Raw genomic sequence first — 14833 nt, 5'->3', positions numbered from 1 at the left:
TTCATGGTAAACATTCAGGGTGTTGGAACGGATTAAAACGATTTACATTATTTTTAACGGGAAAATCGATTTCGGTGATTGAACAAATCGGTTCTCGAACAGGGTTCTGTAACGGATTATGGCCGAGAACCGAGGTTCCACTGTACTTGCCAAATGACCGACTAGTTTTTCTAAATAAATAAAACAAATAAATGCGTAAAATCTGTTGCTACCTTGCCCAGATCGGCGTGATGAATGTGCGTTGCCCACCCATCATTCACGACATATTCAAAAAAGATAAAAAAAGAAAGTCTCTTTTACAGTAACGCAAGTAAAAACAGCACTTCTACGATATGTACACAAAAAACAACGGCAGGAGCTTAAGTCATCACGACGGAGTGCATGAGGATTTCCAAAAGTTCTTTCAAAGTCTCCTCTACGTCCTTTTCCAAAGGGACGTGCTGGAAAACAAAAAAGCTCACGACTAAGAGATTCAGAGAGAGAGGCGGAGAGGAAGAGAAGAAAAACAGTGAACGATATTAGAAATAGAAAGAAGGCAAAAAAGTCAAGAAAGAGTGGGAGAAAAAAGAAAGCAAAAGCAAAGAGAAAGATAGAAACGCGGGTAGCGCCTGGCTTTAGCGACATCAAGTGGACATACTTAAAACTGCAACTTGTTTCTCTTGCGCTTCTCTGGGTGTTGTTAAAACCAATTGGCGAGCCTGATCCGGCCCGCCGGACGCATGTTCGACACCTGCGATCGAGAGAAAGCACAATTGACAGACATGTGTTCATCAATACTTATGAAAAAAATGCTTTTTTTTTCGATTCCAAGTCTTCGCTCCAGTGTCATTGTATATCCTATTTCGTCACGAGGGAAAGTCGTTTCAAAAGAGGAAACGGGAGGATTTCAAAAATGTCAAAAAATGATGCGAGCCATGTCAAAAAAGATCAACATCTCGTTTCTTTTTCAGTTTTCTTGCTACTTTGCCTTTGGAAAGGCTCCTTCTTTTGCAGGAGATTCTCCCGAGTGTCCCGAACCAAAATGAGCTTCGGTGGCGTGTCCCACCGAGAGGTGAGCGCCTCACACCTTGTCCTCCGATCGGCACGCTCGTTACAGATCCGGAACTACGCTCGTCCCTCTTTCCGAGAGATGATGAAGCATAGGAGGCACAATCGCAGCCTGTACGACCGGCAAAAGGGCAAAATGTGGCGGACCATTCCTGCGGCAATTGTGACAGTTGGGACTGGCTCTGGCATGTGGTCGTTAGCATGTAGCCGTTAGCATTTCTTGTATAATGTAGACATTAGCATGGAAGCGTTAGCACGGTGTTGTTAGCCCGTAGTCTACTTGTAAGCATTGTTCCCTCTAATTTTCCCCAGGTCTGAGCTTTCACACAAAGTCGGTGAGCAACGCTTGAAACAACAGTGAGCAACAGCAGTCCCAAGTGTGGCAAGATAATTCATTATCAAACATGTCCAAAACTTGACATCAAGTTACATTTTGCTGAGTTTCCGGCAATGTAAAATTATTTTTCACTTTTGAATGAATTGACTAATGTATTACTGCAAAGGTTGTACAGCCTACAAACCTCATTTGTTTTTACAACAATTCTTTTACAAGATTTCCTTTTTTTTTTCTTTCCCTGGTATCTTTTGTCGCATAATACAAACATTTTTGGGGGCTTATTGAGTCGGTTGCATGATACATAACTGTATTTAATTACATTTTTTAGTGGAAGTACAATGTTGGCAACAAGACTTGGTATAATTGTAAATGATTTGAATGCAACACAAACTTTTTCTTCTTTTCCCTGTTTTTTTTTTTTTAATTTTTTTTTTAATTCCTTTAAAAAAATCTCACTGTGTTTATTTTTTTCCTAGCTGTTACTTTTTTCTTTTTGTTCTCTATTTAATTTTTTTTTGTTTCTTTTTCTTTTTGTTTTTAGTTTTTTTCAATTGTTTTCCTTTTTTCTCTTTCTTTTGTTTCTTTTTTCTCAGCTTTTCACTACTTTTTCATTTTGGTATTTTTTCTTTTTGTTCTATTCACCCCCCCTTCCTTTAAGTCATTTTGTGCACAATTTTACATAATATTTGGTCGTGTAGGGATTAAAGAAGCAAAAACATCCTGAAGAGCCGTTTGTGACCCAAAAGAGCCGGTTCTTTTTAATGAGCCGAGCCGAAGAAGCCGGTTCTCTAAAAACTCTACAGACTTAACTCAACTTCGTTCTACTTCGACCTTGACTTCCAAATACCGCATTTTGAACACAACGTCAGGGGAACCCGTGTATTTTTACCTTCAATCACTGTAACTTTGACTTATTTAGCTTCTTAATTAGTAATTTCGAGTCCTGATTTTTGTAAGCTGGCTTGATTTACTTGTGCACGGAAAAGCGCTGGGTAGTGCAAAATTGCGCACACACGCAGCTTAGAGGGAACATTGCTTGTCAGCTTGCCTTATTATCACGGTTGCACTTCATACGGGTCAGTGACCCACTGGGCCACTCCTAGAGACGCCCTTGGTTACCATGGTGACCAAGCCCTCCCACATAAAACGAACGCGCCTTGCCGAGCCAGCCCCGACTCATAACCGTCCGGAATCCGAGACGGCGTCGGCAAGAGGGACTCACCGCTCGGTTTCCGTGGTCCTGGGTCTTTATGTCTTGGCTTCGTTCTGGCGGACATTTTGGGACGGCAGCGTCTGCTGCTGCTTGTCTCGCCACATGAGGAGGACGCACTGATGGATGAAGACGTACTGCTCCTCCGTCTGCACCATGGACAATCGGTTGGAGCGCATCTCGGCCACCGTTCCCAGGACGTCGACGAACTCCTGGTCCCGGATGTGCTGCATCAGCCGGTCCAGGGCCACGAAGGTCCCCGTTCGGCCCACCCCGGCGCTGCAACGTACGCTAGTTAGATACAGACTGTTTTCACGCACCATTTCCCATCGGTTGGCTTTAATGACCAGGGTTGGGTAGGGTTACTTTAACTTGATTACTTTCAATTACTTTTGCATTACTCCAATACCAAATATGCTAATAAAAGACAAAATAAACGAAATATGAATACAATTATGACTCACAACACGTGGTAAGCTTTCTCTCCTGGCTTTGATCTCCGGCAAAACGAATTGCAAATGCCACAGAAACAAAATGAAAATCAATCCAAACAGCTTGCCAACATCATTTTTCCGTTCCGTGTATTCCGTTACTCCCCAAGCCTGCACAAAATTGAGTCATTTTATTCATATTGAGTTTCTTTTGTCTTTTATGAGAACATTTGGTATTGGAGTGGTCCAAAAGTCATTGAAAGTAATCAAGTTAAAGTAACCCTACCCAACCCTGGCTATAAACTGACAGCAATTCTGCCGCTCTGAACGCACTGCATGCATAAATAGCAGAAAACTGAGCTGAATTCGGACTCATTTCAATAATATCGATCATAGAGACTGCCTATCTTTGGCTCTTTGTTTCGCTTATTTTAATGTCCATCCATCCATCCATTATCTGCACGGCTTATCCTCAATAGGGTTGCGAGGGTGCTGGAGCCCATCCCAGCTATCTTCAGGCAGTGGGCAGGGGACACCCTCAACCGGTTGCCCGTCAGGGCACACAGAGACAGACAACCCACTCCTAGGGACAATTTTGGACCGGCCAATGAACCTGACATGCATGTTTTTGGAATGTGGGAGGAAACCCGAGCGCCTGGAGGAAACCCACGCAAGCAGGGGGAGAACATGCAAACTCCCCACAGGAAGGTTGGTAGCTGGATTTGAAGCTATGACCTCAGAACTGCCGCACACGCGCTAACCACTGCGCCACCGTGCTGCCCCCTTATTTTAATGTCTTTTTCTAAATTGGTTACATTTGTACCTTAAAGAGTGAATTGTTTTGCATTTTATCATTTGTTAATTGCACTGATGAGTTGATATTTTTCATTTATATTTGATTTTTTTTTCTTTTTTCAAGGATTTTGTGTTGTTACACTTGAAGTCTGTTCAGTGTGTTAAAATCCAAGATTGTTGTTTTATTTTTTGTAGATTTGTGAATATTTCCTTTATGTTTTGTGTGTTTTTCAGGTATCCACTGCAAAACATGAAATTACTAATTAGAAAATCATGTTTTATTACAGTTGCTAATTTATAATAAAAAAAATGAAAAAAAGCTGCTTCTCGGTGAGCTGTTCCTCGATGGGCGTCGTTTCTACAAAATGTTTGTCCACAATGTTGCCTTCATTTCAAAGCGAGGTCTATTAGACTGCCAGGAGAGAATTCCAAGCATATCCAAGCACTCTACCCCAAATTCAAGCATTTTCCAGACCTCGAAAGCAACATTTAAATTCAAGCATTTTCCAGACCTCAGCCCCCTTTTTGAATGTAAATAAAAAAAGGGAAAGTTGACTCTGAGGGTGACCTTTTTCAGGACGAGTGGAAATTGGAGATGTTTGCCTAAAATTGGAGTGCGTCTGCCTAATTTGCCATGGGACTGTGTCTCTTTCCGAATAATATAGAATATAATATGGAGACGGAACACGCTGACCACGACTAACTAGATAGGAACGCTGTGTAAAGGCGAAGCAACTGGAAGCTGATTTAACGGCACCGCAGCATTTTTTTCCCAATAAAATGCTACGAGGAGGCTGATGGCTGCAAACCTTTGACGGAGGCCGAATTGAGTCGAGAGTAACGAAAGAACCCCGAGCCGAATCTTCGGCCCTGCCGATTCTCAAATGTTCGAACCCCTCCTGCCCCGGACCGCGTAGCCACCGAGCTATTCCGGAATCGCGCGTGCAAAAGCGTACCTGCAGTGGACCACGATGGGGTCCTTGGACCTGTTGACCTGCTGGCGCACCATTTTGACAAAGTGCAAGATGCTCTCCATGGCATTGACGGTGGGAACGCCGTGATCGGGCCACGAAGTGTAGTTGAAGTGCAAGATGTCCCGGGTCTCGTCCGCCTGCGGCAAAATCAAAACTCAACCTTTCTCAACTGCAGACAACAAAACCGGAGGGAGTATTTAAAACCACTTTCAACGATTTACCATTCAACTTCGAACCAAACAACACAGAACCTCTGAAAAACCGGCAAAAATATCAATTTGTATAACAGAGACATACATACTGAATATTGGCATTGAAGAACACAAAGTGCCTAAGCTTCTGAACAATGTTCCCTGTCATTTTCCTTACGGGTCTGAGCGTTCACACAAAGTCGGTGAGCAACGCTTGAAACGACAGTGAGCGACGGCAATCCCAAGTGTGGCAACCAAGTCATTAGTAGTACGATACACAACTGTATTTAATCACATTTTTTAGTGGAAGTACAATGTTGGCAACAAGATTGACTTGGTATGATTGGAGATTATTTGAATGCAACACAAACTTTTTCCTTGCCCTCATGTTGGTTCCAGATCAGGGGATGGTGTAATAATAGTCTGAAAAAAATAGTCTGTGTAATAACCTGTGAAGCCCTTTGAGACTCTTTGTGACAAATAAAAATGACTTGACTTTCCCTGTTTTTTTTCTATTTTTTTAAATTCCTTTAAAAAAATCTCATCGTGTTTATTTTTTCCTAGCTGCTACTTTTTTCTTTTTGTTCCCTATTTCCTTTTTTTCCTTTGTTTCTTTCTTTTCTTTTTTTTTCTGGCTTTTTTCTGAAATTTTCCTCCTTTTTTCTTTTCCTTTTATTTCTTTTTTCTCAGCTTTTCACTACTTTTCCATTTTTCTTTTTTGTTCTACTCCCCCTTCCTTGAAGTCATTTTGTGCACAATTTTACATAATATTTGGTCATATAGGGATGAAAAAAGCAAAAAACAACCCGAAGAGCTGTTTAGGACCCGAAAGAGCCGGTTCCTTTTAGTGAGCCGAGCCGAAGAAGCCGGTTCTCGGAAAACTCTACTGACTTCTCTGAGTGTTGTCTCGCGGGCCGGATTCAATCCCTTAGCGGGGCTGATCTGGCCCGCGGGCCGCCTGTTTGTGAAGAAGTTAACCAAACAATGCTGTTTCTCAAAGTTTATATGATATCTAAACAACTCCATCTTGTAATAGTTCAAACAAATGTAAAGTGTACGCTCTTTGTTTTTGAGCGTTGTCATCTTCTTTTGCATTTTTCACCATCCAGAGATGTAGTTCGATAATACTACGGTAGTCGTTAGATTCGTTTAATAACATTGTTTGAATAAGAGTAGACTTATTTCCCTTTTCTAAAAAGAGTCAAAACTAGCTTAGCGCTTATTGACTCACGTATCCAAGCCTGAACTTCCTGACGGTCCAATCGGGCGACTCGTTTTCGAACAGCATCTCAACGCTGATCTCGCCGTACATGACGGGTTCGTCGCTGAACGGCCAGTAGTGGTCGCACTTCACCTGAAAAACGTGCAAGAAGACGTGTTTAGGCCACATCTCAACATCTGGGTTTAGCCTAGTAGGGCTGCAACGAACTACAGTTAGTAGTAGTTCACGGTTCTACTTTTGCAGGTTCAGAGCTTCGCGGGTCTAAAAAATATACCTTACCTTCTCAATAAAAGCATTTATTGACTTGACGCCATTGAGCGCGAGCTTATGTCAACTGAGGACACGGTGTAGCCACTCTTATTGTGAAGGGGAGGGGGAGGCCCTGACACAATGCTTAGTCATTGCCGCTTCGCTCACCCCCCCTCCTTCAACTCCTCCCACCTCACCCCCTTCTTATGTGGCGCTCAGTTTATCAAGGAGGAACTCTGCACCGTGACATAAGTTTGTTCTCTTCCGTCACATTTCATCTCAAGTTTGACTTTATTATAACAAAAGCGAGCGGTCGTTTGTACGACCTAAACACGGCTAATTGGGTGCGGTTTCGTGTATTTGTTGTAAAAGCCGTTCGATGCCGCGAGCTAAAGTATGTTGTTGTTGTCAGAAGGTAGCTCTTTCACTTTCAGTAAAATGAACACAGAGCATTTTTTGAACTGTCGTTTCCCAAAACGCTTCACAAACACTCATCAAATATCACATTTTGACTGTTTTTATTTTCAATATGTAACCGGTAGTGTTAACAAGCCAAATAAACTGCGATGGCTGCATGTGGTTGAGAGCGGTTAATACAATCTTACTGAATGCTTCGTAGTGGTTTCGCCGCTGTCCCATTCTGTGTACATACAACATATTTTACAGGTTTTTTTTTGTTATAACATGAATTTTACTCTCTCTCTACCCGTATTCTATATGGTGTACTGTATACACGGGGTATACTCTATACCTGTATATGTTTTTTTAAGCATTTTTGAAGGGGCGCCGCTACTTCGCGGATTTTCAGTTTTCGCGGGTGGTCTTGGTCCACATTAACCACGAAAACCGAGGGATTACTATATTATTTTGATAGATGACTAGTCACAAACTATTAAAACCAGCAGGTCGATTGTCAGATAAGGACTCATGTTTTCTTAAATTTAGCATGAAATGAATGTCATCACGTGGCAAATGAGTGATCTCACGCACGTGCTCGACCTTTTCCTTTATTCTAGGATGAGATCGGCGAAAGTAAGAGAAGGACTGTTGGAAATACAGTCCGAATGCCAACTCGAACCCCCTCAAAAAATATATCAAACATGAAATGTATTCCCTCTACTCAAAACAAAATACAGTCAGTTTGTTACTAACGAAAAAATAATCTTGCTTTTATTTAGTTTTTTTCACAATTTGACTTTAAAGGATTTTATATGATTGATTATTGCAATGAAGATTTTCACTGAGTGGGCTTTTAGTTCAATGTACAAGGTCAGGGCAGGCTGTTCGAAATTCATAATATTTTGTCTAGGGAATTTTGAGAACAGGACGGCAGGCGTTGTTTTGAGAAGCCAGACATCAAGGCGCTGTGTTGTGAGAACGATGGGCGTGAACAATTCCTTGGCACGCCCACGGGAGGAGCCGACACACCATTATGCGGGGAGAAGATGGCCGATAAGAGAAAGCTAAAGGACTTCAGGAGAGGGCTTCCCAGAGACTCCAACGTCACTAATTTGGCCGTGTTCGATGGAGTACACTTAGTTAAATTGTTACGAAAATAAATCCGCCCTCGTGTGCAAATGTCGACTTTCCTGTTCATTTTTCTCTCAAGGAACGAGCTCGCATAAAATGTTGGGTGAATGTCGGTCGTGTTTGGTTAACGGACTCAGCTAACTAGTTCGAGCAATTTGGTTAACGGTACATTTTGATCATTAATTCCCAACAACTCGAAAAGTAAATATTCAATGGAACGTTTTGCGGGTGTGGTGTCAGGTTTCGATGCTAATTGACTTGTTTTGAGGTTCGGTCATTTAGGGCGGGGAGTGATATTTGTATATTTTGTCATGTCTGGCGCGATTGCCATGGCGCCCGGCTGGCCCCGCCCATGGACACCGGCTGACTCGCATTGACTGATTGCTTCTTGACAGTATTTAAACGCGTTCCTTTGAAGGGTGCGTTGCTGGATCGTTTGTTATACAGTAATCCCTCGGTTATCGCGGGTAATGGGGACCGAGACCACCCGCGAAAACAGAAAATCCGCGAAGGAGCGGCGCCCCTTCAAAAATGCTTAAAAAAACCGTATACTGGTATAGTTATTGGGTGAGTCCTCCAGAACGCTTCACACTGGAACTGAATGTACCAAAACATGACCCACAAGTGTAGCCATGTCTTACACCATCAATTTACACGAAATAGGACTGCGGCGAAACCACTACGAAACATTCAGTATGATTGTATTAACCGCTCTCAACCACATGCAGTGAAAAAACAGTGAAAATGTGATATTTGATGAGTGTTTGTGAAGCGTTTTGGGAAACAACAGTTCAAAAAATGGTCTGAATCAAAGTGAAAGAGCTACCTTCTGACAATAACAACATACTTTAGCTAGCGGCATCGAACGGCTTTTACAACAAATACACGAAACCGCACACAATTAGCCGTGTTTAGGTAGTACAAACAACCGCTCGCTTTTGGTATAATAAAGTCAAACTTGAGATGAAATGTGACAGAACAGAATATACGTTCCCTCCTTGATAAACCGAGCGCCACATAAGAAGGGGGTGAGGTGGGAGGAGTTGAAGGAGGAGGGTGAGCGAAGCAGCAATGATTAAGCATTGTGTCAGGGCCTCCCCCTCCCCTTCACAATAAGAGTGTCCACACCGTGTCCTCAGTTGACATTAGCTTGCGCTCAATGGCGTCAAGTCAATAAATGCTTTTATTGAGAAGGTAAGGTATATTTTTTAGACCCGCAAAAGTTGAACGGCGAACTAGCGAGGTTCCACTGTACCTGTTAAACTTACCCTTCGTCGCTCGTTGCACTGCGTCAGCATGACCACTAGGGGCGCTCTCTGCTGCAAAACCATCTTCCAAAAGTCGTTTCGCGTCTCCGGCAAGGGACCCTGCGTGGCGATGTACTCTCTGGCCTTTTTGTAACCCTTTGAGCCACAAAAACACCGCCGTGGTTTCACGCGAGCCTTTTACCCGTTTATTTCCGTTTGCATACCTGTCAACCATTTTAGCCAACCTCCAAAATATTGATATAATTAGATTCAAGGTACAGTGCGTGCGAGTGCTCGAGCAAGAAACTTTCATTGAATTGACATTCTAAGGGTCACTTTTTGTATTTCTTTAACCTAGCGGAATCGCCATGTTTGTCCGCCATCTTACCGTGTCAGTGATTTCCCTTCGCGTTAGACAACAGTGCCATCTAGTGGTCAAATATAAAACAATGAGGCTTTAAATATGATTTTTAAAAAGAGTTAAAATGGGAACGACGCAGCGTCGAAAATACAGCCTTGAGATGGTTCAGTTTATTAGATCTGTAGTACCGCTTTCACCCAGTACCGTAAACTGTCTGCATTTCTATAGCGCTTTTCAAGTCAATGAAGACCTCCCAAAGCGCTTTACAATGTGCTTCACACTTACCCATTCACACACACGCTCACACACCAATAGGGAGTCAGCCTCCAAACGTTTTGAGGATAATCAAGATGCTAAATGGTAAATGGTCTGCATTTCTATTGCGCTTTTCAAGTCCATGAAGAGCTCCCAAAGCGCTTTACAATGTGCTTCACACCGACCCATTCACACACACACTCACACACCAATAGGGAGTCAGCCTCCAAACGTCTTGAGGATAATCAAGATGCTAAATGGTCTGCATTTCTATAGCGCTTTTCAAGTCCATGAAGAGCTCCCAAAACGCTTTACAATGTGATTCACACTTACCCATTCAGACACACACACACTCACACACCAATAGGGAGTCAGTCTCCAAACGTTTTGAGGATAATCAAGATGCTAAATGGTAAATGGTCTGCATTTCTATTGCGCTTTTCAAGTCCATGAAGAGCTCCCAAAGTGCTTTACAATGTGCTTCACACTTACCCATTCAAACACACACTCTCACACCAATAGCGGCCATGCAAGGCGCCAACCTGCTTATTGGGGGCATTAGGGATTTAGTGTCCTCATCTGTGTTTCTGCGCTGTGCAGGTCGTAGCCAGAGACAGACGGGAACAAAAAACAGGACAGGTGGGATTCTGGGTCGAAAAAGGCTTGCCTAGTATACACTGAGGTTCGCAGACGGACTGACAAAAGGGGACAGACAGGACTGGGTACAAATACTGTGCGCAGCACCCCCAGTGAGTCCTTGGCAAATTGATAAGTGATGAGTGATGTTTCTATCCACTGCTATGCGGTAATTGAACTCGTAATTTGGTTTTGCATTTGAGTGGGAGGTTTTGAGTTTTTCCTTGCCCGCATGTTGGGTCAAGATCAGGTACTGCATCTCAGTAAAAAAGAGAACACAACTGATGGCAACAAAAGGGTGTAAATTGAAAAAGGTCGCCTTTTAAACAACCCAAAATCGATTGAAAGGAAAAGGAATTGAAATAAAACGCGTGTTCCCGTTTCAGTCTCTCAGGTATGCAAACGGTATGTGTGTTGAGTAGGTAGGAGCCGTACTTGTCGTAAGGCCGGCCCCTGTAAATGAATGGCACTTACGGGAATGTAGTTGGCGTTGATGTAGTCGGCACCTTCGTCGTCGTGCAGAGAAATCAAACGTACGCGACTGAAGTCGTCTGCCAACAACAAACGTCCGCGTTAGTCCGATTTTGTCACAATTACTGATTCGGGGCGCCTGCGGCTGCCCCGTTGGCACCATCAGCTTTGGTCGCTGATTGGCTGCCACTTTTTAAACCCCCCGGCTCCTTGTAACCAGCGTCAGATCGTTGCGAACCGCTGCTCCCAGCTAGGCAAGCTCATACTTTCAGACATTTTTCCTGCCCTGTTTTCTTCTGCTTGATATCCGTTGCCGACCTGTTTCTGGACCCGATTCTGCCCTGTTCTGCCATCCCGACGTCCGACCTATTTTGCCCCGCTTCCTGCCCAACTCCTAGTGCCGACCTCGTTTCTGAACTCGATACCGCCCTTGCTCTCCCGTCCCGGCTAACGACAAGTCTACGATTATCCTCGTTCGACACGGAAGTGCCACTTCCGCGTATCCTGCTACTCTTGTCCGTCAACCATCGGATCGTGGAAGCAAGCCCTACTCTCCCTCTTTATCAATAAAACTAACGAACGCTATTGGGTCCTGTCTCTGTTTCGTGACAGATTTGCTACAGCTCGAACACTTCCAACTCTTCGGCTGTCCGGGCTCTTTAAAGTGAAGGGCGCTGTTTTAGGGACTCAGTTGAGGACAAACCGTTTTGGGGGACTAATGTTAAAGAAATCAAACTCATTTCAGAGGGACTTATTTGAAAGGAATTGAACCCATTTTCACGGACTTGTGTTAAAAATATCAAACAAAGTATGGTAGACATCGTGATGAGGGGGGCCCTATCGCCGGAGCTAGCTAAGCGGCTAGCGGCGTTATAAGTCTTCGGTACCGTCCATAATCATGGTACCAAATAAGACCGACAAACTGGCTGTGCTGGTGAAAAACATCAAAGCGTACAGGGAGTGCAGTTTGCACGGAAATGTAGCTCACGTCTAGCATCCCGGACACTAAAGTGGAGCTACCCGGCTCCAGCGCTGTTAGGGCAGACAGGGACACAAAAGCCTGCGGGAAGCGGAGAGGAGGCGGACTCGCTATCTACGTGGACACTAGGCGGTGTAACCCTGGGCACAAAGATTTCCATCCGCTGCAGGGACGTCGAACTTTTGGCCTAGCGTGTGACCTCATCCACTCCGCTGTGGCTAAACTACAACACAGCACCCCGAGGCCATCCTGTTAATCTGTTAATAAACAACAAAAGAAGACTGCTGGAAGTTTGAATTTCCCTTCAGGGATGAATAAAGTATCTATGTATCTAGACATCTATCTATCCATCTATATCCATCTATCTATTTAGACATCTATCTATCTAGACATCTATCTATCTATCTAGACATCTATCTATCTTCTATCTAGACATCTATCTATCCATCGAAATCTATCTATCTATTTAGACATTTATCTATCTAGACTTCTATCTATCTATCTATCTATCCATCTTTCTATCTATCATCTATCTATTTAGACATCTATCTATCTAGACATCTATCTATCTATCCATCTATATCTATCTAGACATCTATCTATCTAGACATCTATCTATCTATTTATCTATCTATCTATCCATCTATCTATCCATCTATATCCATCTATCTATTTAGACATCTATCTATCCATCTATATCCATCTATCTATTTAGACATCTATCTATCTAGACATCCATCTATCTAGACATCCACTATCTATCTAGACATCTACTATCTATCTATCTATCTATCTATCTATCTATGAAATGAAATTAAATGAAAATGAAATGAAAAATGAAATGAAAAATGAAATGAAAAATGAAATGAAAAATGAAATGAAATTTTTTCTATCTATCTATCTATCTATCTATCTATCTATCTATCTATCTATCTATCTATCTATCTCTAACTATCTATCTAGACATCTATATCTATCTATCTAGACATCTATATCTATCTATCTAGACATCTATATATCTAGACATCTATATCTATCTATCTATCTATCTATCTATCTATCTATCTATCTATCTATCTATCTATCGATCTACACATCTAAACATCTATCTATCTATCTATGAAATGAAATGAAATGAAAAATGAAATGAAAAATGAAATGAAAAATGAAATGAAATTTTTTCTATCTATCTATCTATCTATCTATCTATCTATCTATCTATCTATCTCTAACTATCTATCTAGACATCTATATCTATCTATCTAGACATCTATATATCTAGACATCTATCTATCTATCTATCTATCTATCTATCTATCTATCTATCTATCTATCTATCTATCTATCTATCTATCTATCTATCTATCTATCTATCTATCTATCTATCTATCTATCTAGACATCTAGACATCTACCTATCTAGACATTTATCTATCCATCTATGTCTATCCATCTATATCTATCCATCTATATCTATCTATCTAGAGAAATGGTCCCAATTTAAAGGGACTTCTTGAATTTTTAAGTTATATACAAACCAATAGTCATTTTGAGGTGTTGTTTGATACAAAGTAACACACTTTTTTGTTAATGGATTCTGTTTTTTCTCGATATTCCAAAAACAATTCTAGTTTAGGTCGGGTAGCGGATTAGTCTACGCTCGATTTGAATTGTCCACAAAGTGGATACAAATATTCTTGCGGACAAAGACCTCGGGGAATAGACTTAAAGTGATGGTTCGGAAAAAAAATGGGCTTTACTGACAGGGTAGGATGTTTGTGTATCGATTTTTGGGTCTGTTGATGGGCAAGTCGGCGGCGTGGTGAGAAAGGTCCTGGCCTACGCTCTTCAGCTCCTGAAAACAGAGAGCGGATACTCGATATTGATTGACAGTAATATGCAGGGTTGGGTAGGGTTACTTTAACTGGATTACTTTCAACGACTTTTGCATGACTCCAATACCAAATATGCTAAGAAAAGACAAAAGAAACTAAATAGGAATCAAACGATGACTCACAACACGTGGTAAGCTTTCTCTCCTGGCTTTGATCTCTTTGATCTCCGGCAAAACTTTAACAAGATACTTTTAACAAGAGATCGTATCGTGGTTTTTTTAACGTTTACAATGAATTCAACATATTTTTCTTTAAACTGAATTTTAGCAAACATCATCCTTTTTTTATATATAAGAAAATAGAAATAAGAACAATAACGAGTATAAAGAACGGGTACAATTTACCTGCAAATGAATGACTCACAACACAACAAGTGGTAAGCTTCTCTGCTGGCTTTGATCTCTATAAGGGGAATTAGCATTTTAGCACAACATGCAACGTCCGGCAAAACGAACATCAAATGCGACAAAAACAGAATGAAAATCAATCCAAACAGCCTGCCAACATCATTTTTGCCGTTCCATGTATTCCAAGCCTGCACAAAATTTAGTCATTTTATTCATATTTAATTTTTGTCTTTTATTAGCATATTTGGTATTGGAGTAATCCAAAAGTAATCCAGTTAAAGTAACCCTACCCAACCCTGGATATGCAAAAATAAATAAAGTCTCCCCACCTCAAACTGCAGAGAGAATTTGTAAGCCGAGTCTTTGCTCATTTCCTTGAAGTAGGCTTCGAAATCCTCCAGCTGCACGGGACTTGAAACCACACACAAACACCGAGGATGGATATGGATTAGATCTGGTACTCATGGATTAGATCTGGTACTCATGTTTTAGAACTCTTTGGAAACGCCCAGGGACGGCATTGGCTTCAAAAATGGGGCCAATTCTGGAGACAGACCCCATTTTTGTTTTCCTTTTTAGAAAAATCAACATCTCAACCTATTGTGGAACCCCACATTCTGTTTAGGATCAGAACATGGAGCTAAACCCTAGTTCCTA

At 41.8% G+C, this 14833-nt stretch overlaps 1 protein-coding gene across 2 annotated transcripts in view; it reads right to left on the bottom strand.

Moving 5' to 3' along the window:
* Window positions 1-441: 441 nt before the first annotated feature.
* Window positions 442-14833, bottom strand: part of ptpro (protein tyrosine phosphatase receptor type O) — a 50013-nt gene continuing 35621 nt past the window's right edge. For both annotated transcript variants that reach the window (XM_088347724.1, XM_088347725.1), the window contains exons 20-27: window positions 14506-14587; window positions 13699-13789; window positions 10960-11036; window positions 9255-9389; window positions 6217-6339; window positions 4777-4931; window positions 2607-2873; window positions 442-1159 (exon numbers count right to left, since the gene is read on the bottom strand). In XM_088347724.1, the coding sequence (XP_088203850.1) occupies window positions 2633-2873; window positions 4777-4931; window positions 6217-6339; window positions 9255-9389; window positions 10960-11036; window positions 13699-13789; window positions 14506-14587 (904 nt within the window). In that variant the 3' untranslated portion in view covers window positions 442-1159; window positions 2607-2632. The remainder of the gene's footprint in view (window positions 1160-2606; window positions 2874-4776; window positions 4932-6216; window positions 6340-9254; window positions 9390-10959; window positions 11037-13698; window positions 13790-14505; window positions 14588-14833) is intronic.

The sequence above is a fragment of the Urocampus carinirostris genome, chromosome 11 (assembly GCF_059441175.1).
Source record: "Urocampus carinirostris isolate Australia breed hairy pipefish chromosome 11, RoL_Ucar_1.0, whole genome shotgun sequence".
In the NCBI taxonomy this organism is placed as follows: Eukaryota; Metazoa; Chordata; class Actinopteri; order Syngnathiformes; family Syngnathidae; genus Urocampus; species Urocampus carinirostris.
Note: the sequence above shows the minus strand (reverse complement) of the source record. Positions and strands in the feature narration are given on the sequence as shown.